We start from the raw sequence: 27271 nt of genomic DNA, 5'->3' as shown, positions 1-27271 counted from the left end.
AATCATGCATTATTAGTGAATAATTTGGGCACAAGTGAAGGCAATTTCTAAAGTTGGCCACTTGAATTTTATACTGGCCATTGATTATCTCAATGAATACTCACTTTCAACAACTTTTCGTTCTCAATAATAGGAGAAGTTTGCCATCTTCAACACCATTGCTTGTCTGTCTGCCTTGACAGCTGCAATCTTTCATTGATTCTAAATTATGGTTCTTGGACTGAGTATGCCAGCAAGAAAGCAAATCTCAAGGTGGTACTTTAATAAATTTACTTTAAACTTTAGGCACTTTTTGAAACTAAGTTTTACCTTACACCCAGGAGCTTTGATTTTACACACTTAGTGTGCACAGTGGTAAGTAACTATTTGGAAAGGAGCTCCTGTCAGAGCTTTTATGTAGTTGGATCTGAAAGTGGTCATCATTCAGGTGCTATATCTGATGATTAGCAAGAAATCCACTCAATGAAGGTGTGAGGCATTTTGCACGTTTCCAATTAAAACCAAGTCACAAGATTTCATGGGCATTTTATTTCACATATTGCTGACAACCAATGTAAGTTGGAAGGGCAAAGCAAAATATGCTGTATATCAAAGTCAGGCAAGAAATATCAGATGAAGTTCAAAATAAATCAAAGTACATCACCAAGTACAACCCTGAACAACACACAAAACGCTGGAGGAAATCAGCAGGCTAAGCAGCATCAATGGGAAACAGTAATCAACATTTCAGACAGAGACCCTCCAACAGGACTGGGGGAAAAAAAAGTGGGGAGGGAAAGCTATGCTCTGTGGTGGGATCCCACTGGAAATGAGACTCCACAGAATTATGTGCTGCATGCAGAGGCTGGTGGGGTGGTAGATGAGGACAGGAGGAACCCCATCTCTGGTAGGGTGGCGGGAGGATGAGGATGGGGTAAGAGCAGACGTGCATGTTGAAGGCAGCGTTGATGGTGGAGGAAGGGAAGCCCCTTTGAGAGAAAAAAAGTACATCTCCATTCCAGAATGAAAAACCTCATACTGAGAACAGATGCAACAGAGACAGGAATGAAAGAGGGTGGTGTTTTTAACCAGTAACAGGGTCAGAAGAGCTATGTGATTGTCTGTGGGTTTATAATAGACATCAGTAGATAAGCTGGCTCCAGATATAGAGTGAGATTGAGAAAGGGGAGGGAGGTGTTGGAAATGGACTGGATGAATTTGAGGACAAGGTGGAAGTTGGAGACAAAGTTGAAGTCGACAAGCTCCGCACAGGTGCGGGAAGCAGTCAAAGTAATGTAGCAAAAGTGGGAGACTGACACCAGTGTAAGCTTGGAACATACTGTCCCACATAGCCAACAAAAAGGCAGGCATAGCTGGGACCCATGCTGGTGCCCATGACGATACACTTCAATTCCTGTCTCTACTGCATCTGCACTCAGGATGAGGCTTTTCATTACAGAATGAAAATTGTCCTATTTACTGTATCCGCTGCACCCGGTGTGGCCTACTGAGGTACCAGTGGGACCCGATGTAGATAAGACCACTTACACTCTCTGCCAGAAGCTGGGTCTCCCAGTGGCCACCCATTTTAATTCCACTTCCCACTCCAATTATGTCAATGCATGACTTCCTCTACTGTAGCAATGAGGCCACACTGCAATAAGAGGAACAACATCTTGTATTCCATCTGGGTAGCCTCCAACCTAATGCCATGAACATTGGTTTCCTGAGCTTACAGTTATGCCCCCCCCCCCACCCCTTCATTCTTTCACCTTGCCTGTCCACTGGCTCCCTCTGGTACTCCTCTTTTCTTTCATGTCCTCTGTCCTCTAGACTCCTCCTTCAGCCCTGTATCTCTCAACTTCCCAGCTCTTTACTTTATCCCTCCCAGTTTCACCCATCTTTCTCCCACCCACCCCTCCCCCCACCTTTTAAATCTGCTCATCTTTTTCCTCCAGTCCTGCCAGAGTGTCTCAGCTTAAAACACTGACTACTTTTTCCATAGACACTGCCTGGCCTGCTGAGTTCCTCCCACATTTTGTGTTGCTTGGATTTACAGCATCTGCAGATTTGCTCCTGTTTATGATCAGAATACAACTGAGATCCATTTTCTTACCGGCACATTCAATAAATCCACAAAGTAATAACCATAAGAATCAAAGACTACACCAGCTCAAGTGTTTAACTAGTTTGCAAGAGGCAAAATGAAAATACAAAAAAAACACTAAATATCCTTGAAATAGAGTCCACAGGTCACAGGAACATAAAAAATGACAGGGCAAGTGAAATTGAGTGAAGTTATCCCATTTGATTCAGGATCCTGGTGGTTGAAAGGAAATTACTGTTCCTGAATCCAGTGGCAAGAGTCCCAAGACCTCCTTCCTGAGGCAGCAGTGAAGAGAGAACATGCTCATGGTGGTGGTTGGTGGGTTTTTTTTTGGGGGGGGGGGGGGAGGTGGTCCTAGATAATTTTTGTAGGATTTTCCATTCAAGGACACTGGTGTTTCCATCCCAGGCTGTGATGCAGCCAATCAATATATTCACCACATACTACTGAAGCTTGAAGCTGTAGATTTCAACAAACTTAGATAGAGGTGCTGCTGTGCCTTCTTTGTAATTGTACTTACATGCCTGGCGAGGCAAAGTCCACTGGAAAAAAAAATAAGAATGCTGACCCTCTGCACCTCTGACCTGCTGATGAGGATTGGCTCATGGACCTCTGGTTTCCTCCTCCTGAAATCAATAACCAGCTCCTTTGTCTTGCTGATAGTATATTTACTTAGTGCAGTATAGGCTTTCTGGCCCTTTGAGCTGCACCACACAGCAATCCCCCAAATTTGATGCTAACCTAATCATAGGAGAATTTACAATGAGCAAGTAATCTACCAACAGTTGGTCTTTAGACTGGAGAAAATGAGCATCTGGAGGAAATCCATGTGGTCACAGGGAGAACATACAAACTTGCAGGCAGCAGCAGGAATTGAACCTAGGTACTGGTACAGTACGATTCAAACTCTGGCTCTGGATCAATAACTGCATATTCTCTCATTTCAGTTGCTCCAGTATACAGTACTTGTTCAAACTGGACTGTAGCCTTATCTTTTCAGGAACTGGAAAGAAAACTACAGTTTTGTGTACCACTCAACTCCCTAGTTCTTTCAACACTATCTCTGTACTCAAATCCAGTAATTACATCCTCAGTACAACATTCAATTAGGCAAAAACCTGTAAGAATTGCCACTGAATGCACAGGTAGCAAAAGTGCAAGTTCAATTTTAGACTAGAATTTAAACTTTGTCACATGTACAGTCAAATACATCATTTGCATCAGCGACCACAATCAGAGGATGTGCTGAGGATAGTCTGCAAGTGCCACCCTACATCCAGCATGGACCAACTCGATAACCCTCACCCATATATCTTTGCGATGTTGGGGGGAAATCCACACTATCACAGGGAGAATGCACAAATATGCAGAGAAGCCTGAACTAAACCCCAACCTTCTGATGGCTGGCAGTGTAAACCATTATGCCACACCATATCTTGGATATGAATAAACTAGTCTTTGAAAATGCCAATGTTCGATTGTGGATTGCTTTTGTTTAGAATATTAAAGGATATATTTTAAAATTTCAACTGCAAGGACCAAATAATTGTGCAATCCAGCCCTTTAACCACAATCTTGACGAATGCCAAAAGTAGTCTGGTATTGTACTTTAGTGGAAATTGGGATATTACCATATCCTCCATTTCTTTGTTTCAATCATTATTTTACTTTGTAATTTCTAGATACTTCACACCCTGTTAGCTGCTTTGTACTACTTGTACAACAGTGAAATAATGTTTATTCATTGTCTGTCACAAGTTTATGAATCTGATAAAAATGAACCCTGGTTTTGCAATTGTTCAATGTTTTCCAGGCCTAAATTTGAATTAGTGCACAACACGTCTGTAGTGCATCCTGGATAGAAGAGTTGAACTCCAATATTCAGTTCATTTGACTGTTCAGCACATGCCTGACTTCAGGGATATAATGTACATGTTCACTTCTGGCTGTACCTTGCAACATGAATAAATCAAATAGCCTCTTGACATACTGAACAGTGCAGCCCCTGCCCCACAATGTTCTACCCTTGATACCGAAACCTAAAAATACGACAAAGTGAAAAATACCACTCCAGCAAAAATGGCTAATACAAAGGATCACATATGGTAAATTGAGGAAAGTATGAAATGTTAGAGGTAGGTTTCTCTCAGAGTGACGAGTGTGGGGATCATGCTGTCAGGGGTGGTATATACTTCAAGGTGATTGCTTTGAATATTAAAAAAGACTAAGCAAACAACTGGGCCAGTCCTATTTAGCATTTTTGAACTGTACTAAAGGATTTAATTAGACTGGTAAAAATGACAGATTTGATCAGGATATGCAAAATAAGGATAGCATACTAGTACAGCTAGAGCTGTTTCTGCCTCAACTCCACTCTCAATCATGAGCAGTGCTATTTATAGGGAATTACATATTCACCTCATGACTGCCTGGCTTTCTCTTTGGTACTCAAATGCAAAAAATATTACATGGACTTACAATAGTAAGCCAGTATACAATATTGAAGGTCTTTTGAAATGTAATTTAGGGAATCCCACAATGAAGTTGTAGAAATTGGAATGAAAAAGCTACTAAAATATGCAGAATTCATTAATGCCCTTCAAGAAAATGCAATTTAATCTGCAGTGTGACTTCAGATTAGCCAACATGGCGACTCTTCACCATTCTACACACAAGGGCAGTTAGATGACCCATAAATAACAGCTTTGACAGCAACTCACCCTTTGAAAATGTCACATTTTAGAGGACAGCGAAATGGTGCAACATAAAATGGGGTCAGCTCATGGAGATCATTCACAAAACATAACCGGAGCTTTGTTTAAAATTTCTTTTGTTGCCAGATTTGTCTCCTCTTTACTGCTATTTTGCCAATGTTAAGGTGGCCATCTTTTGAGAAAGAAAATCTGCAAATGCTGGAAATCTAAGCAACACAAAATGCTGGAGCTCAGCAGGCCAGGCAGCAACTATGGGGGGGGAGGGGGGAGAAAAAAAAGAGTACAGTTGACATTTTGGGACAAGACTCTGCATCTGGACTGATGAAAGGTATCCGCTCAAAACATCAACTGTACTCTTCCATAGATTGCTGCCTGACCTGCTGAGTTCCTCCAGCATTTGTGTTCCCCTCGAAATTACATTTTCAAATCATGTTCATACTTTGCAATGAACCTGAGCATCAAATAAGATTTTAAAATTCACTTGTGCTGCTGAGCAATCTCCCACCTCTTGAACTAAACGTATTGTCTCTTCAGTTATTGAGACAAGATCAGCTGCCATTTGTTAGCCATGCTGCAAGTTGACTAGCTTCCAGTAATTACAATGTTTCTTACAGTCTTACACTTTCATGGTTTTCCTTTAGAAAAATAGGTTCTTCGGTCCTTTTTCTTTTCATAAAACTTGGCAAGAATAGAAAAAAGTTGATCATGTTAGTTCAAAAAGTTGATCAAGGAACTTTAAGTATTAGTTAGCATCATCATTTAGTTTAAACATGACAATTTAGACCTGACATCTTTCATTTCACATTCTTCCTTCATACTCCCAATAAACTTCAATTGGGAAAAGAGGGATGGGGACAGGAAGAGTCAGCACCATAAACATTCATCTCAGTCTTATTCTGAAACCATGTCCCCCAGTTCTACATTCCCTCAAAGAAAAACCCTCAGCACCTTAGAAGATCCTCTCTTTCTGAACTCCAAGTAGACCCAACCTAATCAATTCCTGCTCAACATCTATCCATTGAGTTCAGGCATTATCCTTGTCAACCTTCTCAGAACTCAATCAAAAGAGGGTCTCTTAGAGAGGCCTAGGCTATGCAGCACTCAGATATAGTCTCACCAATGTCCTATACAGCAGCAAAATGACTTCCCTACTCATACAAATCATCCCCTTGGCAATCCATGTTAATTTAGAAAAATATGCAGGTTTATCCACAATGCTCTGGCATTAGTAATCAAATTTAACCAACCAAAATATGCTAGGTCATATCACAAGCTCTTCTGGGACTTCACTGCTACATTCAGTGACCATGCTCTGCATATCGAGCATGCAGGTTACCACCAGGTTCAAGAGCTGTTATTACCCTTCAACCATCATGCTCTTAAACCAGAGGGTATAACTTAACTTGCTCGATCACAACCCAAGGACACTTTCAAGGACTCATCTCACATTCGATATGTATTGCTTACACTGGAGAAAGATCTTGTTTCCTGAATACTTTTGGATGTATCATTTGGATTTTGGTGTGCTGATCATGGAAAAACACTAATGTACTGTGTGAACATTTGTAGGTTAGAGTGTGTATGACATCGGAACAGGGGTTAAGAAAATGGAAGTCTGTTGAATAAACGTGGTTGTTCAATATACCGCAGTGTGCAAGTCACAACAATACTACATGGTGTCAGGAGTGACTGCAAGATAGAAAAAAAGGAGTAAAAGATGTCACGGTTATAGCCAACATCAAGTTTAAGCCTACAAGGTAATCTTGCTGAGAAATGGAAAGTATGGATCCAGCAGTTTGAGCTGTTTTGTACCGCTAGCGACGTAGCTGAAAAGACAGAGAAAGTGCAATGTGCTACATTTCTGCATGTGGCAGGAGCAGAGGCAATAAAGGTTTGCAACACGTTTGTCTTCCAAGATGAGCAAGATAAAACTGAAGCGTTGAAGAAAAAGTTTCAAGGATACTGCGAACTGAGAAAAAACCTACCATACATCCGATACTTTTTCTTTAAAAACGAGGGCTAAAGAGCCTAGAGACCATACACGCCTACATAACAGATATGAAGAACAAGGCAAAAAAAAAAGAGTTCGGACAACTGCATGATTCTTTAATACGCAACAGGATTGTATGCGGCATACGAGATGATCATGAGAGACGGGCTATTGAGAGAGGCAGAGCTTACATTAGAAAAGGCAATTGATGTTTGCCATGCCAGCGAGATCTCGTCAAGTCAGGTTAAAGTGCTTAATGAAGTTGAAGTGTACAAAATAAAAACTGAAAACTGACAAGAGTAGGACAAAGCCAGCTCCACAGGATGATCAAAAGGAAGTTAACTACAACAGATGTGGTTATAAACATGGATACAGAAAATGTCCAGCCTTTCGTAAGACATGCAAATTATGCAGAAAAAAATCACTTTGCAAAGATGTACAAATCACAGAAGCAAGCAAGGAAAATGCATGCTGTGGAATAGAGTGAGGGCAACAGTGACATGTTCATTGGCACAGCTGAAGTGCAGCAGGAGGTATGCATCAAAAATATTGACAATGCAGAGATGGAGGATGAAGATGATTGGACTCAGGATTGGATGATAAACAAGAGGAATGTGACTTTTAAGTTTGACACTGGGGCAAAGTGCAATGTAATGTCAGCAGAAACATTCAACTCACTGGACATCAGAGGAAGACTGAGAAAATCCACCTGCAAGCTTGTTGCATATTTCGGCCACAAGACAGTACCATTGGGAAAGAAAACACTCACCTGTGTCTACAAAGGACTAAAACACAAGATAAGAGTTTGAGATAGTACAGCAACATGGTCCAGCAATACTGGGCAAAGCAACTTGTACAAAGCTAGGCCTGGTGAAGCGAACCTATGGTGTGGAAAAAGAAAATGACATTCTCAAAGATTTTGCTGACTTGTTTTCTGGACTAGGATGTTTACCAGGGAAACACCATATCCAGATTGATCCAACTACTGCACCAATTGTGCATGCCCCGAGAAAGATTCCAGTAGCTCTCAGGGATCGAGAAGTGGAGGAGCTACGCAGAATGGAACAGATGGGAGTCATAACAAGACAAATAGAACCAACCGACTGGGTAAATAGTATGGTGACAGTGGTCACAGAAAGAAAGATGAGGATTTGCAAGGATCCACAAGCTCTCAATCAAGCCCTAAAAAGAGCACTATCCGCTGCTCATGGTTGAAGAGGTTGTCTCCCACATGCATAATGCGAAATACTTTTCAGTATTAGACACAAATCAAGGTTTCTGGCAGATCAAGCTGGATGAGGAAAGTTCCAAATTCTGCACTTTCAACACACCCATAGGGAGTTATCGTTTCCTGCATCTAGCCTGTGGGATTTCTTCTGCAGAGGTATTCCAGAGGTCCATGGCACAAATGATTGAAAGCCTGAACGGAGTGGTCAACATCATTGATGATTTGCTGGTATGCGGTGACACAACTGAGGAACAAGATCAGACTGAGGAAGTCTACATTTTTGTTACATATTGTTTACAATATATATTAATGATTTAGACAAGGGAATTAAATGCAGCATCTCCAAGTTTGCGGATGACACGAAGCTGGGCGGCAGCGTTAGACGTGAGGAGGATGCTAAGAGGATGCAGGGTGACTTGGATAGGTTAGGTGAGTGGGCAAATTCACGGCAGATGCAATTTAATGTGGATAAATGTGAGGTTATCCACTTTGGTGGCAAGAACAGGAAAACAGATTATTATCTGAATGGTGGCCAATTAGGAAAAGGGGAGATGCAATGAGACCTGGGTATCATTGTACACCAGTCATTGAAAGTGGGCATGCAGGTACAGCAGGCAGTGAAAAAGGCGAACGGTATGTTGGCATTCATAGCAAGAGGATTCAAGTACAGGAGCAGGGAGGTTTTACTGCAGTTGTACAAGGCCTTGGTGAAATCTTAGAAATTCTAAAGGGATTGGACAGGCTAGATGCAGGAAGGTTGTTTCTGATGTTGGAGAGGTCCAGATCAAGGGGTCACAGTTTAAGGATAAGGGGAAGCCTTTTAGGACCAAGATGAGGAAAAACTTCTTCACACAGAGTGGTGAATCTGTGGAATTCTCTGCCAGAGGAAACAGTTGAGGCTGGTTAATTGGCTATATTTAAGAGGGAATTAGATATGGCCCTTGTGGCTAAAGGGATCAGGGGATATGAAGAGAAAGCAGGTACGAGTTGGATGATCAGCCATGATCATACTGAATGGTAGTGCAGGCTCAAAGGGCCGAATGGCCTACTCCAGCACCTATTTTCTATGTTTCTATTAAGCTCCTGGAGAGAGCATGTGAGTATGACCTAAAACTGAACAAAAGTAAATGTAAGATCAGAACTACAGAGATCAAATACATAGGTCACATACTCAGCGCTGATGGGTTAAAACCAGATAATGAAAAGGTCAGGGTTGTGGCACAGCTACCACCACCCGAAGATAAGCAAGAACTATTGAGGTTCATGGGCATGATACAGTATCTTGGCAGATTCTTTCTCAACTTGTCAGAGGTCACCGCTTCACTTCGAAAGCTACTAGAGGGCAACACTGAATGGCATTGGGAAGACAAACGAAAGAAAAGTTTTGACACATTGAAGCAGCTGGTTACCAATGTATCAGCACTCAAGTTCTATGATGTCAATAAACCAGAGACAATGTCTGTGGATACCAGTTTGGAGGGAATAGGAGCTGTTATACTGCAGGATGGGAGGCCTGTGGTGTGTGGATCACAAGCACTTACAGACTGTCAACGTCGATACGCTCAAATCGAGAAGGAATTACTCACCATAGTTTATGGGTGTGAGAAGTTCCATCAATATGTATATGGCAAAGAAATCCAGGTCGAGAGTGATCACAAACCACTTGAGAGCATCTTCAAAAAGCCACTTCATCAAGCTCCTACGAGGCTGCAAAGGATGCTTCTCAGGCTACAGAGGTACACTCTCACAGTCACCTATAAGCCAGGAAAAGAACTGTACATGGCTGATGATTTGAGCCATGCTTACCTCAGATCAAAAGGAAGAGTTGCTAGGAAGAGAGCTGGAGGTCAACTGGGTTACACCTCAGCTACCCATCTGAGGAGAAGTTGAAAATGTTCAAGAAAGCGACTACAGATAATCCTGAAATGCAAATGCTAAGAAACATTACAATGAATGGATGGCCAACAGAAAGATGCTCCAAAAGAAATACAGAAATACTGAACGTTTAAAGAGGAAATCAGCTATGCATCAGGACTAATGTTCAAAATGGCAAAACTCATCACACCCAACCAAATAAGACAGGAAATGCTCAACAGAACTCATGAGTCACACCCGGGGATAGTGAAATGTAAAGAATAAGCAAGGGACATTCTCTATTGGCCAAGTATGTCAACTCAGATAGAGGACCTTGTGTCTCAGTGTGCTGTCTGTAATGAAAACAAAAGCAGCAATCCAAGAGCCTTTGCTTCCCCATCCACTAACAGGAAGAGCATGGGAGAAGATTTGCACAGATCTCTTTCACTACAATGGTGCAGAATATCTGTTTTGTGTAGACTACAATTCAAAATATCCAGAGATCAAGTTAAGTGTCAAGGTGTCATTATCGCGATGAAGTCGACATTCGCAAGACATGGTATTCCAGATATTGTCGTCAGTGACAATGGTCCACAATATGCCAGTGGTGAGTTCAGAGGATTCTCAGAAAGCTGGGAATTTCAACATGTTACTTCCAGTCCAGGGCACTCAGTCTAATGGACCAGCAGAGAGAACTGTACAAACTGTGAAGAACATGCTCAAGGCAGCACAAAGCTGCAAAGGTGACCCTTACATTGCTCTGCTTGAATACCGCAACACACCGATTGAGGGTGTGGGGTTCTCTCCTGTGCAGCTGTTGATGGGACGTCGTCTGAAGTCCAAGCTGCCAACATCCACAACTCTACTGACTCCTGAAGGTAATGCTCAAGTACATGACAAGCAAAAGTACAAGCAAATAAAGCAAGAGCTACGATGACAGACATACAAGACAGTTGCCAGATCTGCATACAGGTGTAAATGTCAGAATACAGAGAGGAGACACGACGCAATGAAGGTGAAGGTTCTGCGCAGGCCGACTTAGGTAGAAATACAGACCACAAAGACGCAGGTCACTCGAGAGACTGACTCTGATGCAGGACAAGCACAGTCACAGTTGTATCGCACACGGTCTGGGAGACAAGTCAAACTTCCAACAAGATACAGACTAGATCTACCTACAGTCTCTCAGTTTGAGGCAAAGTCACACGTTACAAGTTCCAAGGTGTGAAATAAAAGGTTTATTAGTCTATGTTAGTTTCAAGAAAACATACTGCTGTTGGTATTGTAAAATACAATGTAGAATACAGTACAAGTTAAGATTTTTTTTAGTTTATGTCATGGCTGTTGCAATGTAAGAATGGCATTGTTTTGGTAATTCACAGTGTAAAAAAATTTTAAGGGGGATGTAATGTACTATTCGTAGGTCAGAGTGCATATGACATCAGAAAGGGGGTTAAGAAAATGGAAGTCTGTTGAATAAACATGGTTGTTCAATACACTGCGGTGTCCGAGTCACATCAATACTACAAACACCATGAAATTTCCCCACTCACATTTTTTTTTAAAAAAGTGGCCTAAATCGGTTATTTCAATACATAATACAAGTCAGAACAACTGATGCCAAGATTAAAGGCAGCATTTTTTTGGTCCACAAACCAAGCAGGTCAATGACAGGCAATTCAATAAACTACTAGTGGGACTGCAGAAAATTGCATAGAAGACATTTGAGGCTGTTGAAATTTTCTTAGCAACTACAAAGTACAAAACTACATGGAGCTGGTTGATAATATGCTTCAAGCATACAAAACCATGAACTGCAGCATACCACTAAAGATCCATTTCCTGCATCCCTTTGAGACTCCCCTCCAAATCTTGACACTTCCAGTGCTGAGCTGGTGAAAGGTTTCACCAGGACACTGCAAACAGAAATGGTATCAGGGCAAGTGGAATCCATCAATGCTGGTCGATTATTTTTGGACACAAGCAAGACTCAGAACAAATAAAAATCAAACATTTTTAGCTTGGTTGAGCTATTGCAAAGCATCGGCACCGCTATGTAATTAAACACATTATATTCAATAAAAATTAATTTCTTGTTTCTTCAAATTCCTACGGGATACAAATAGTCAGAAATTATATTTGTGTTCAGCTTCAAGTGGTCTATCATAAAACAATTTTTCTGAGAAAGCAACAAATTCTAGCCAGTCTTTTTTCCTCCCTACATATTTGCAGTTTGTCATCTTTTGTACACTGGTCATGAGGACTTTCATTAATTCTATTACAGTTATTGGATGCCTTGATTATGGTCGCAAATAAACAGAATTATATACAGTGATATATGCAGTTTGATCATTTAATCTATGCAAATGCAATCTTAATCACAGCTGTTGATTATGCACAGCAGGATTGCAGCTCAACAAGTCAGTTTTTTTTTTAAAAACCCAAAAGTACAGCTAAAATTAAGATGGCAGATTTTAGAAATTTGATGAATACTGGAAATATTCAACACATGAAGACCAAAATGTCAATTTCTCAAGGCTGATGAATTCTTGTTTAAATATATTACAGTTGTCAAACCATTTAAATTCTTGATTTATATTTAAAATGCTAATGTGAAATTATAAAGGAGGGAAGGTTGGGAAGAACATGATTAGGTGGACACGCAAGATTGGCACTGGGTCGGTGGCATGCTCATATCAGTTAATCTGTTTGGAAGTAGAACAGGAAAACAGTAACATTTTAGCTCCAGTGAGACACCAGACAGTCATTCCTAAAGTTAAAAAGTTACAGAACATACTGGAACCCTCAGTAGCTCAGGAAGCAGCTGCAATAAAGAACCCAAAATAAGCTAACTGGGGAAAATTGAGTTGTCACTCAGCAATTGAGAATACCTAGCCACATTATTAAAAAATAGTATGCAAAACTCAGGAAGATGGCTTAATAATGTGAATTATGTTAATTGTTCTCTGAAACTGCATCAGAAATAGGACAACTAAAAACAGCACAGCACATCTTAATTCACAAAATTATTTTAACCCCCCCCCCCCCCCCCCCCGTGCAATAGGATCTTGAATTTTCTCATTTTAGACCTAGTTTGGATTGAAATAAAAAGATCTCCACAATTTCCGTCAGCACAGGAGCATCACAGGGATGTGTACTAAACATCCTGCTCAACTCACTTTACACCAATAACTGTGGCTAACTACAAAACCAACACCAAATACAAGTTTACTGATGACACCACTGTTGTGGTCTGTATCAAAGGGGTGATGATTCAGCATACAAAAGGGAGATTGAAAACTTGGCTGAATGGTGGAATAACAACCACCTCTCACTCAATATGAATAAGACCAAGGAACTGACTAGAGAGGGAAACCAAGGGTCAATGAGCCAGTGCTGATTGGAGGATCGGGGTGGAGAGGGTCAGTAACTTTAAATTCCTGGGTGTCTCACTATCTCAGAGAGACCAATCCTGGACCCACCATACAAATATTATTGTGAAGAAAGCACAACAGTGTTTCTAAACAAAAATACAACGGCAGATGCTGTGGATCAAAGAATACGTACACAACACTGGAAGAACTCAGCAGGTCAGGCAGCATCCGTGAGAAAAGTGTAGCCAATGTCATCAGGAATTCCTGATGAAGGGTCTCAGCCTGAAACGTTGGCTACTCTTTTCTCACGGATGCTGCCTAACCTGCTGAGTTCTTCCAGCGTTGTGTACACAACAGCATTTCTACTTCCTCAGGTGTCTGAGGTGATTTAGCATATCATTGAAAACTCTGGCAAGCTTCTACAGATGTGCAGTGAAAATTGTGTCGACTGGCAACATCACAGCCTGGTTTGGAAACACCAGTATCTTGGAGTGGAAAATCCTACAGAAGGTAGGAAGCCAGTACACAGGTAAAGCCCTCCTAACCACTGAGCATATCTTCATGAAACATTGCTGTAGGAAAGCAGCAAAGATCCTTACCACCCAGGCTATGCTCTTTTCTTGCTGCCGCCATCAGATGGAAGGTACAAGCACCTCAAGACTCACCAGCAGGTTCAGGAACAGTAACACTCAACCATCAGGCTCTTGAACAAAGGGGATAGCTGCACTCATTTAAGGATTACTATATTGTTATTTCATGCTCTTTATTGCTATTTATCTACATCTCCATTTGCAGTTTATAGTTAACAGTTCCTGATGTTAATAGTTATTGTTTTATAGATTTGCTAAGTATCCCCACAGGAAAAGAATCTCGGTTTCTGTGGTGACATATATGTACTCTGATAAATTTTACTTTGAACTTTGAGCAAAGGGGAAAGGATGTAGAAAATAAAGGTAATGTCTGCACTGAGTAGAGACCAAGAGAAAGTAAATGACAACTCAATACCAAGAGGGTGGAAGTCTTTACTTGTTCAGAGATGGTTTAAACGGAGGGAGACAAAATAAATTAAAGTGAGGCACTTACTAAAATTCTGGAGCAAGGAGAAAGCTGGAGAAGACAAGCAGGACAGGTAACATTAATGGGAAGGAAAAACCCTATATCAAACAAATATTAGAATGGATATTTCTAAGCAGAAAAGCAGCTATCACAACAGACTAAATCAGAAGCACCAACATTACTGCCACCCATGCAGCCTGACATCATCTGCTTTTAGAACTAGCCAGTTCTCTGTGGAGTAGAGGTCTCAACCAGACCTTTCCATCTGTCAGAACTACCCAGTTTGGATACAAGAGCTGAGAACTGGAGGAACAGAAGTATTGCTTAAGTTGGGTGACATCTCATCATTTTGGTGGTCATGGTGGGGGGGGAGAGGGGGAAGAAGATAATGTTCTAGTGAATGATGATATTTCAAAAGGAGGGAGGTGATGCATCAGCAATTTGCAGTCATTTTCACAAATGTTCCTGGGCCACTGAATCTTTCTACCAATTTATGTTTCAGGAACTTAAATACTTTTCTATGCAAGAAAAAGTATATTTGACATTTCAGGCTGAGATCCTTCATCAGGACTGGAGAAAAAAGATGAGTCATGAGTTAGAAGGTGAGGTGAAAGAAGAAACACAAGATGGTTAAACTGGGGGGGGGGGGGGGAGAATGAAGTAAAGAGCTAGGAAGTAGATTGATGAAAGATATATTGGGGGATTCTGATAGGAGAGGACGGAAGGCCATAGAAGGGGAAAGGAGCACCATAGGAGTAATGGGGCAAGTAAGGAGATACAAGTGAGAGGAAAAAGTGAATGGGGAGTGGTGAAGGGGGGGTTGATTTCCCAAAGGTCAAGAAATTAATGTTCATGCCATCAGGTTGGAGGCTACTCAGATGGAATACAAGGTGTTGCTGCTCCAATCCAAGTGTCCACTGGAATAGCCGTTTCTTCTGGTGAACAGAATGTAACGCAGGTACTCGAAGCAGTCCCTCAAACCACACCAGGTCCACCAATACTCAGCAGGCCATACTGGGAGCACCAGATACAGTAGATACCAGAATCACAGGTGAAATGTCACCTCACCTGCAAGGGCTGTTTGGGGCCCTGAATGGTAGTGAGGGAGATGGTGTAGGTGAAGATGTAGCACTTGTTCTGTTGGCAAGGACAAGTGCCAGGAGGGAGATCAGTGGGGAGGGACAAATGATAAGTTGCCTAGGGAACAATCCCTGCAGAAAATACATACACAACGCTGGAAGAACTCAGCAGGTCAGCATCCGTGAGAAAAGAGTAGCCAACGTTTCAGGCCGAGACCCTTCATCAGGCATCGGGGGTGGGGGGAGAGAGAGAGAGAGGGCCAAAGCCCGGTAATAAAGATAGGGGAGGGGGAAGGGCTAGAGGCACCAGGTGGAAAACCAATCAGAGGAAAGATAAAGGGGAGAGGGGATAAGCATAAGCATGAAAGAACTGAAGAGATAAAGCAGAAAGTTGAAAGGGGAGAGAGGCAGAGAGGGACCTGGGATAGGGGGAGGGGGAGGGAATTACCAGAAATTGGAGAATTCAATGTTCATACCACCAGGCTGAAGGCTACCCAGATGGTAGATGAGGTGTTGCTCCTCCAACCCGAGTTTGGCCTCATCATGGCAGTAGAGTAGGCCATGTATAGACATATCTGGATGGGAATGAGAGGCAGAGTTGAAGAGGGTGGCAACCTGGAGGTCCTGTCTATTGTGACGGACAGAGTGTAGGTGCTCAACGAAGCGGTCCCCAATCTGCATCGGGTCTCGCCGATGTAGAGGTGGCCGCACCGGATGCAATAGACGACTCCAGCAGACTCGCAGGTGAAGTGTTGCCTCACCTGGAAGGACTGTCTGGGGCCCTGAATGGTGGGTGGGGGGGGGGGGGAAGAAAAGGTGTGGGGACAGGTGTACTATTTGCATTTGCAGGGATAAGTGCCGGGTGGGAGTTCTGTGGGGAGGGACATGTGGACCAGGTAGTCGCAGAGGGAACGATCCCAGCAAAAAACTGAGAGGGGTAGGGAGGGAACGATGTGCTTGTGATGGGGTCCTGTTGAAGGTGGCGGAAGTTGCAGAGGATAATATACTGGATAGATCCCTACATAAAGCAAGTGGGGGGTGGGTGGGAGGAAAGATGTGCTTGGTGGTGGGAATTTCAGTACTGTGACCCAAAGAGTACAGAACTATTTAAGATTACTCTCAAATTCACTGCAGGCAGCAATTTGTTATGGAATACAAGGATGAAGTTCTTCATCTGAAGGAATGCATGGAGTACTTTTCTAAGATACAAAAATACATCCTAGGTTCCCACCTGTTGATGCATCCAAAAAAATAACCAAGTTATACCTTCAATTAAATGGGAGAATTATTGTTCTAACGTTCACAAACCAGACTCAGATTTTTAAGTTACAGCTTCCAAACTAAGGAACATTTACTTTGTTTGCTCTCAAAAGGCATCCTTGAACAAGGCAATTATGATAGTAAAATGCTCTACAGCAGTCCACTGTTTAGCAAACTGCTTATCATTAAGATATGCACCACAAATCAGAAAATCTGTTGAAATGCAGCTAACTCAAGACTGTTCCAGCCTGTTCACATGAGATCCTTGCCCAGCAAGTTGCATACTGACTGGAGGTTTCAGCAATGGTCCTAACAATTGGACAAGTTTCCTCATTTTGAAGATTTACTTCCCCAAAGCTGGCTGCAAATCCAGCATACTAGGTTCCTACTTTTTCTTCAAAACACTGCTTACTTACTGAACAGGTGAACAATCATGCACTGCACATTATTGGATGCCATATTCATAAGAAAAAAAAAAATCAGACTGGTGAGGCCTAGTTCCATTACCAAGGCTTTCAGCTCAGTAGTCAAACATGGGGGGGGGGGGGGGGTGGTAAAAACATTGATGCTCCTTCAGTGTTTAAAGTTAATAAATAAATTACAACTCTGACATGGGTATTCACAGCTGACTAGAAATTCATAAAAATGTCAGAAATAAAGGAAAAATTCTATAAACCCAAGTGTAAAGGAACTTAATAAATCATGTCTGACAAATATAGCTAATCCAAAAGGAGCAACAGAAAAGAGTGAATTACTGCCAAACAGTTAGCTATCTGTGCTGAATGGCCTTCTCTTGTTCTGGGATCCTGATTCCCAGAAAGGAACTCAAATTTGTTACAGCTACCTTTGACTTTAAATGTTCTACAGAAGTGATAAAGATGGGAACATACACAGATTAAAGGTAGAAACTGAAGCATCAAAAATGGAAAAGTTATGAAATACAGGAAAAGACAAGAGCTTTTAAGTCAGATCAGCAACTGAAGATCAAACTCAACCCCAAGGTCAAAGGTTGCTAAACAGTACAGTAAACCCAAAATGTTCCAAACCCACTGCAGTGTAAGCAAACCAGCATCTACCAGGTTGATATTTCCAGTTATGAGGTTTCAATTATCCACAGCCAGTACCCTTGAGCAGACCACATTGCCTACAATTTCTAAAACTCGTACTCCTAATTTGCACCAAGGCAAGATTTGCAAAGAGAAAATACACTGAGTAGTGCTACCCAAAAATCTAAAACAGAACATCAAGGCCTCACAAAACTAAAGAAAGAAGCTCAATAACAGCCCATTCATAGTATCTCCTGCCTCACTAACAATTGTTAGACGTAGTACATTAATTCAGGAACTAAACTGAGCACAGGCACCAATTATGAGAACTAGTCTTCAAAATAAAACTTGTACAAATAGAGTAATCAGTTTTGAAATTAAAAGAACAGCCTTGTAAACAAACTGTACTGTGAAGAGTAAAGGCTACCAATCTACAGGAAGCCACTTAATGGACACGTTATAAACTAACACGAGCATAAAACGCTAGCTGCATCAGGCAAATTCAAGACATTGGGACTATTTTAAACTGACCTATAAATACCTTCAGCTATGTTATTGTGTACTAGAGATCAGAGGGGTCTCTAACTACACAGACTGTCACTTAGTGTATCAAAATGGTCACATCTTAGCTCTAAAAATAAACGGGATATTTATATACCTAGAGTGACTGTTTTCACACTCGAAGTTCATACTATCCATAGGAATTACCTTGTCCTGAAGTGGAGGTGCTTGTAGTGTAGCAGTTAGTGCAACACTTTCAGCTCAGGGCAGAGTTGGAGTTTAATTCTAGTGCTGCCCATAAGGAGTTTGTACATTCTCCCTGTGATTGCATGGGTTTCCCTCTGGGTGCTGCTTTACAGTAGGTTAATTGGTCATTGTAAATTGTCTTGTGATTAGGACAGAGTTAAATAGGTGGGTAACGTGACTCATTGGGCCAGAAGGGCCTGTTCCGCATTATTTCCAAATAAAACTAAATAGAATTATTCAGAAGTATTGTGTCAATTACTATGTGCACCACTTCAATGGAACAATTTGATGGCAACTATACTGTCATTATTTTCTGGCCCTAGTCCACCTGGAGAACAGGATACCAACAGGTTATTAATTGTTCCAAATGCCAAGCTGTGTTCAATCATCCTATCCAAGCTCATCAAGCACAAGACACATACATCCCTCTGACAACAGACCTCAATAAGGATAAGAACATCTTTGCTGACCATCAACACAAAAGGACATATGCTTAACTCCTGGCTCTGCACACACACAGACACCCCCATGTAGCTAAACACAATTCTAATGCTATACACTTTCACCAAAGACTGCTGTTTAATAAATCATTGAGTGTATGCACAGGAGTGAGATGGTTGAATTGTGCTGCAGCAACCTCTCAAATGTCAGCAAAACTAAACTAGCTTCAGCTGACTATAGGAGGGGACAAACCAGTCTGCACTGTCAATTGAGATGGCCAGAAGCTTTAAATTCCTGGGTGTTAACATGTCAGATAACCTGGCCTGGACCTAGGAATCAAGGTGTGCCAGCATCTTTTCTTGCTCAGAAGGCAAGTTTAGGCATGTCACCAAACACTTGCAGATTATTGCTGGAAGTATCCTGACAGCAGTATTGTCTTGTACAGCAATTAGTAAGTGGAGGAATTCAAATTGCAGAGAATAGTGGACTTGGCCCAATACATCATGGACACATTGCATCAATAACCATCAGAAGTATCTACAGGAGGCTCTGCCTGAAGGTGACATTCAAAGATTCCCATCAACCTGGCCGGCAATTTTCTTGCAGCTATCAGGCAGCACCACTGAAGCCTTAAGCCCGGAAGTACCAGGTTCAGGAACAAAAATTTCACTTCAACTATTTAGGTTTAGAACCGGCCTGCACAACACAATCATTACCTCAGTACAGTGACACTTGCACTACAATAGACAATTGTTCTCATGTTTAAAAATCGGCCTTTTTATGTTCACTTGTGAATGCTACTTATGATGCCATGTGCCTGCAATGTTGCTGCTGCAAGCATTTCAATATGGACAATATGCAAATAGAATGACAATCACCAGACTAAGTTTTTCAGTTATGTCATTGGAATTACTGAATGCATTTTAAACTACCTGCTGTAACCCTCGCCCTCAAGAATAAAAAGTTTTGAGTTCAAAAGGTTTCTGGATGACAGTGCTTGCTCTTCATAATGACTGAGTCACCTTGTGGCTTAGTCCCCGACTAGGCCACTCCAAACTATGGCGGAAGAAATTCACTCAGTAACAAATAGGCTGCTTGAGAGGAACAAGTTTCAAGTTGCCATGCAGCGCATTCTTCCATCTCATTCAACCAGTCTTAATTTTCACTAAATGAACAGGAAATTAAAGATTTTACATCAGAGAAAAATCAAACACCCAAAAATAATGCATTTTTACTCAAAGTGCATCTACTCCTGCAGGTGCAGACTAAAATTTCCTATGCGAGAACTACAAATTGGAGGGGGCTAATTCACAAGATGGGCATGGCTGGTTTGTCCAAGCTATCATTGCATGCAGGTGTCTCACTGTAATGAGAACACTCAGCAGCTATTGGACTTTCACCATTGGTTAATCATGGGTCAGCAAATCCCAAATGTTTTATTTCTTTTTGTACAGGAAACACTGAAACATTAAAAATGGCAGACAAAACACAGAACAGGCCCTTGGCCAGAGTCAATACGGATCATAATTACATTGCTTCTACATTATTGCCATCAACTCTCCACACCACCCCATTTTTGCCACTGATTAATGAAAACTATGCAATCACAGGGAGAATGTGCAAACTCCAGACAGAACTCAAAGTCAAGAATGAACTCAGGTCTCTGGTGTTGAGGTAGCAGCTCTTACAAGGTGCACCATTGAGTTACCTCTGGAGCTTTACTCAATCCTGAAAATGCTGTTTCAGTCTTACAGCCATGTCCTGCCCACCACAGCTGACTGAACACAATACTGACCAGGGAGAAGGTACTCTAGAGAGTTCAATTCAGAGGGCAGATAATATAAAATTCCTTCAATGCTTTTGAGATGCTAAATGAAGGTCCACCCATGGAACCAAAAAAATAGAAAGTAGAAAACATTGGTCAGTAGATATAGACAACTGAAAGCAGAAATTTTATTTTTCACAGCTACAAAATAGACCCTTTGGCCTATTTAGCCCATGCCAAACATTCTGCCCAGTTTCAATTGCACTTGGACCTATAGCCTTCCATACCCCACCCACATGCTTATCCAACTTCTTACTTCCATTCATGAAAATCATGAAAAGCATTTTCAAGGAATCTCAGTTCTTATTGTTCAGTGTGGAGCAGAGGAAAAGTACAAAACAGTGTGGTATGTTTGTCAAGGACCCATCTTATCCTCAGTAAGCACAAATTTAACAGTTTCTTCCGTTTCAGTGAAGAAATCAAGAACAGCTTACACACAAATGTTATCTACCTACTGGAGATCAAATGACTAAGATCCAGTAATTCCTCTCCACCCCCACCCCCCAAAACACATCTAACTGGTCCTGTGTGTTCTGAACTTTATGTGCATGATCTATTTTACCACCACGCTGCTGTGCATAGATCATAGTCATTTGTTCAGCTCCAAAGTTATACAACTTGATAAATTAAATTACTCTATTGCTCATTCCTCATGCCAAGCATCTTTCATAATCTGATATTTGTGCCCTAGGATCTGCATTTTACATCACTATCCTTATTTTAAGCTCATGGTTTCCCCAGTAGTAACAAGTTCATGCAAGCTAATTACCATACAGAATTTATTATTCAAGACAGACAACACCCTTGGATCTCAGAAAACTGCAAGTCATGATGAATCTCCAGGCAGAATTACCATGCCAGATTTCAACACCACAGAAAATGCTGCACAGATGTTTTCTCCATAACATTCTTCCCCCCCCCCCCACTGAATGCATCATTCCATGTATGACTACTTTCAGCAAAGTCTCTACATGGCCAAGAGCATGAAGCATCCTCCCAACAAACCACCCCCCATTATCTTTTTGTTTGATATTTACCACCACAGAAGTCAGCTGTTCTGCAGTAACCATACCAGAAGCATAATAATACAAACACCTATCAACTTGAAAATGTTTTTCATCGCACCTCATTCAACTCTCAAAACACTTAGTTACTTCAGTGCATGGCACATCCAATACTGTTATTAAGTTGGTAAAACTGAAACAATTTTCATTCCCACAAGTAATTGGCATAACTGGATAATCTATTTTTAAAACAGTGGTTAAGGGATCAATACTGACCAGGACACAGGGGTTGCAGTAGAAATTGCATGTTTGTGCACAGCTCAGCTTTGAAATGTGGTCATTTAGTCTAACAGACATCAGTAAATTTTTCATTCACAGTTTTTCAAATGTATACCTTTTGCAAGTGGATTGAACCAGTCTCTTAGCTGTCACCCAAGGAGTGTCCACAAGGTCACAAAGCTGTAATCCTGGCATGCAAAGAACTTGATTCATTTGATTTACTACAAATGTTCCTGTACAATAGTCTTCCTTGGCAGCACATTGGCACAATGAATAAAACACTAAACAATACTCACCCCATGCTTACCAAAAGCACTAGAATTCTGGAGCAAACCGGCATTTAACAATGCAAATCTAGTACATTAAAAGCTCCACTGTGCCCTTAACTCAAGATAACCTATATATAGACAAAGTCCATTTTAACTATGAAGTGAGCATGACATTTTGTTGCAGAAACCATCTCTTCAGACAGGTTTCCATGGCTGCCTGTTTTACATGCCACACAAAGCAGGGTATTCATTGTTCCTTAAATATGACCCCACCCCCCAATTACCCCCAGTCAAATGGGAGAATGCTGCTTCGGGTGCACAGCAGGATTATTACTTAAAATCATTTCTGCCACAGTATTGTATCTTATATAAACACACTCACTATGCACAATTCTTCCTTGGACCAAAGAAATTTTCCAATGTTTCTGGGCAGGTACTCTATATTAAAATTACACAACTACTTGAAACAAGTACTTCGCAACTGCAGTAACAGTAACCTGTAAAGTGAAAAGCAAGCAGAATTACACCAGGTTTAACAAGCTTCTGTCTTCGATAATTTCAACTGGAACAGATTGAGATCTGGAATACCCTAGAAATCCAATAACTTTAATAACTCCAGATCCATCTGACAAATCCAATCAAATGGCTAATTATCTTTCTAGAATTGAGTTTTGAAGTTCAAGCTCACAGAATGAACAGGTCTTTATCTTCCTAGTGTAAATATCCTAAATATTTTATATTATCCGAAACAAAATGTTCAGACAAGTCCCAAGACTGAGAACCCTCATCTTTATTAGAGTCCAGATTTCAAAAATACAGTTCACTGCCCATAAAGAACCATCTCACACGTGCCTCAAATGGTACTACACGAATGCAAGATCTCATCTTAATTTAAGATCACCTCACGTGATGAATATAGATTGAGCACAAAGACAATGCTGAAAGAGCGTCCCAAGGATAACAGTTTCATTGTTTATGTTAAATGATGTGACAAGTTATTCACCCAAAAAGCATTCACATGCTTTCAATATACCTTGTAAGACTCAAGAGGCACCAATGAGCTATTAAAATAGAGGTGCACAAGAGCTGTAATCCACTTTAGAAAGATTATCCTCAAACAAAATGGCTGCCTATGTCTACTTTCATAGACAAGGCCTTCAGGAAAGCTTATAGAAACAATACAAAGTACTTAAAACAGTTATCTTAATAATTGCCAAAATAAAAGGCAACCAACCAAAGTAGTATCAAATTCAGTCTGTCTTACTATAGAAAAGCTGAGTAGTTGCCTCTTGGCTACAATTAAGATATTGTGTTGTAAATATCTGCAAATGTGTTGCAAACATCCAAAACTAAAAATATCCAACATGTAACTACCTCTTCTCCCCAAATGAAGTTAAGGGATCAAATTAAGCTGGTTCACCACATAATTACTGCATGCCTTCTCAAGTTCTGTCGGTGGAGGGAGAGTAGCAAGTTTCAAAAAGATGCCTAACACAATAACTTACAGGTACCAGATTCACCAAATCATGAGAATTAGTCAAAACCAATGAAATGATGGGGTTGAAAAGGATGAGCTTTAACCCATTATGATCTTAGCAAAGTTACACTGAAATCTGCAAAACTAGAAATTGAGTTCCAATACACTATTTTCTGAAGACAGATCAACAGCTGTCATCTATATTTTTGCAACATGCTTACATGAAGCTTCCATGAGATGTTAGATGCCAATTTAATGAATTTAAAGGTGTATTCTCACTCTAAAAGATGCACAATTTGCTGGAAAAGCAATTGGATCTTCTGTATCATTTTGCTAACACTACTTGTGATTCTGCTTTTTCACCACACCACCACCATCATACCTGATATGCCCCAAGAATCCAGTTTTACAGCTAATATGCATTGTACGTTTGCCTCTGCCATCCTGATCTATGAGATGAGGAAATATTATAGGACCTTTACAAAAAAGTTCACAAGAATTATAAGTTTATGCATAAAGATAGCTTTGACACCATCTCTGTCAGCTAACTACAACAAAAAGTGATGGACAAAAATCCCACGAGTTTATACAACTACTCTTAATGACCTAACTGGTATTTAATTCCAATTTAACCAAAAGTGTATTTGCATTTCTCAACGTCATTTTTCCCCAAAAAGAACTCATTCTGAAACTTAAAGTTAAACTTAAACTTAAACTTAAACTTAAAGAAATGCCACTAAAACATTTAAAGCAGAACTTGCATCTATAAATCGTAAAAATGGAATGTTACCGTTCAGGAAGATTTTAATCTGCATTTCAAACAAGGAAATACTCCCAAAATAGACTACACCAATTGTACAGGAGGAACAGAATTGATATACTAAAGCTCTGAAGCTGACTTTCAAGTAAACTAATCCCCTTCCCACCCATCCCCTTTGAAATTTAAAAGGTGAAACGCGCCAACATTCATAGACCTCTTGACCTTTCTCCGAAGTCCGGCCACAAAACTCTCGGCTGCCGTATCCTCTTACATCCACTTTTCTAAAGATAACTTCTAAAAGCTGTGCCATCACAATACACAACGCAAAACTTGGCTTACTCAACTCTCCGAAAATATCAGCAACTTGGCACTTATTGAGTATAAACTCATTCCCTATCCTCTGCAAGACGAAATTTGCTCAGCATGCATACAACTCATTGGGTGGTCCAATTTCCAATGGGCTGGCTTTGGACCCCCTCCCAGGTCAGGCAGCGGAGGGCAAGGCTTGTCGATACCTTGACGCAGTCGATGGGGTACATCACGCAATGCTCCAGGACTCCGGCCACAGCTCCGGCAATCATGTGCGTGGATGTGGAAGCGGTCTCGGGGAGGCTCTCGTATTCGGGCTCGCTGCTGTTCTCATCCGAGAAATTGTCCATAATATTCAGAAAGCAGCTGGCTGGGGGCGGCGGGCTCACCAAGATGTCGAAGAAAGGAGGCGGCGTGGCGAGCACTGGCGACTTGCGGGCGATGGCCACCGAGCTGCCCACGATACCCGACCCGCTGTTGCTGGCACTGCCGTTCCCGCTGCTAATCGCTTCGGCCCGCTCCGTTACTTTAATCCTCACCCCTTCATGTTCAAATTCCATCGGGGAAAAACTTGGTGGCGAAGCCTCGGCTTTATTTTCCTCCCTTCTCCTACCAACCCCCGTACTGCTAATTGTCGATCTTTTTCCACGAGCACCAGCTCTGAACAGCGTCGTTCCCCCTCACGCTGGGCTCATTCGACGCGCCGGCCGCTTTAAAAAGCCGCTCTTACCCCCTGCCCCACCACCACCATCCTGCTGGCCTAACTTGCAGCGGGCAGGGGGGCAAAATGAGGGCCACTCGCTGTGACGTACCTCGATTTCCCAACCCCTCCGCGCCCGCCCAGCCGAACTTCCGCTGGCTGAGGGCGGGATTACCCTCCAAAGGCCCGCCCTGCTTGCTTCTGCACGTGCCGATTGGTCTATCCCCGTTATCGACATCCGCTCCACCACACCTCTTCCCTTTCGATTGGTCGGAACCTTCGTCCATCAATGCGGATTTCGGCGTGGGACTCCTCCCTCCCCTCCGCCGTCCGACTTGCACGCTTTGGAGGGCCATGTTTTGTCTTTCAACCTACCTTGATGGCTGGTGCCCCGCCCTCTCCCTGACGCTGAATGGTCAGACGTGCAGACGTTTATCCCCGCCTCTTTTTCTTCTCCGTCTGGTTGGCTGGTTTCCGCGTCACTCGCGTAATGAGGTTGGGTTGCGAGAGCGGCTCCGCCGGTGGAGAATGTTCACGAGGAGCGTATTCCAATCAGTGGCGGGAAACCTTGTCACATGATTAATGGGTCTTGCTGCTCTTGCGAGAGGGGTTCCAGCAAGGACAGAGGGAGAGAAGGAAAGGTTCTGCACCCCAATTTCGTAAAGTGCAAGTGCCCATGATAGAGGTGCTATTGATGAAAGAAGTACGGGAACGTGCAATACTTACAATGACGTAATTACTGACAGTCATAGGATTCCAAGGTTTCAACAGATTCAAATCCAGTAATCACTTGGGGATGTTGAAATCAGGGGAAACATTTGACATGTCACAAGTCTTTTTTTTACCGTCATAAATATACGGTATGTAGTTGTAGAACAGTTACAGGAAGGTTGAATGCCATTTGGTCCATCTAGTCTGAAATGGCAATCTGAAAACATCTCTCCACTCTTCCTCCATGGCTTTGTATATTTAGGATGCTTGCCCAGCTCCCTTGTGAATTATTCTGCTTCCTCTATCACCCGACATTGCATTCCAAACAGAACAATTCATTATAAAGTATGTTTTACAAGTCAAGTTTATTTAATGTTCTCCGTTTCATTGTGCCTTTGCCATCGTTTCACTTCTCACTTCCTTTTTGTGCCTTAAGGTGCTGATGTTACAATAACTCGTACATTAAAATATTGACTAAAAGGGAGATGGCATTAGTACAGGAATTATGCAGAGAGTGCTTATCTGACAATATGCCACGAAGACAGCAGAAGCCAGGCTCCACTTGGCCTACACCTACTTCTGGAGACAACAGAGATGGAACCATTCGTATACAAGGATGAGAATTTTAACAGTAAAGCTCTGCTTAGCTTAAGAGCCAGAATAAGTCATCGTGCACAGCAAAGTTGTTGTACGAAGAGGGCTGCTTCCTTCTCATCGGTCTAGACTGGTTTTCCTGAAGGGGCAATGTTTCCATGGTGTAGTCCATGCCAACGTCTGTCAGTATGCATCTGGCTTTCCGCATCCGCTGGGCACCACAAAATATAGCAAATGCACAAATAACAGCATTAGCTTTGCCTTGATGTACAGTCGGCCCTCCTGATCCGCGGGGGATTAGGTCCAGGACCCTCCGTGGATACCAAAAAAAAACGGATGACGACTTTAGAACCCAGCAGAGCTCCGGAGCTTATTTAACCTGTCTCAGTGCGGTGGACTTTAGGACCAGGCAGAGCTGCTGCCCGCACTGTTCCATTGATGGAAAACGATCACAATTGAAAATAAAGT

The 27271-nt window shown here is 41.8% G+C and overlaps 1 protein-coding gene across 1 annotated transcript in view; it reads right to left on the bottom strand.

The window, feature by feature from the left end:
* LOC132379339 (mitoferrin-1-like) overlaps positions 1–25633 on the bottom strand; it is a 68291-nt gene extending 42658 nt beyond the window's left edge. The window contains exon 1 of the mRNA XM_059947066.1: positions 25005–25633. Within this exon, the coding sequence (XP_059803049.1) occupies positions 25005–25358 (354 nt within the window). The 5' untranslated portion in view covers positions 25359–25633. The remainder of the gene's footprint in view (positions 1–25004) is intronic.
* Between the last annotated feature and the right edge of the window lie 1638 nt (positions 25634–27271).

The sequence above is a fragment of the Hypanus sabinus genome, chromosome 22 (assembly GCF_030144855.1).
Source record: "Hypanus sabinus isolate sHypSab1 chromosome 22, sHypSab1.hap1, whole genome shotgun sequence".
Taxonomy (NCBI): Eukaryota; Metazoa; Chordata; class Chondrichthyes; order Myliobatiformes; family Dasyatidae; genus Hypanus; species Hypanus sabinus.
Note: the sequence above shows the minus strand (reverse complement) of the source record. Positions and strands in the feature narration are given on the sequence as shown.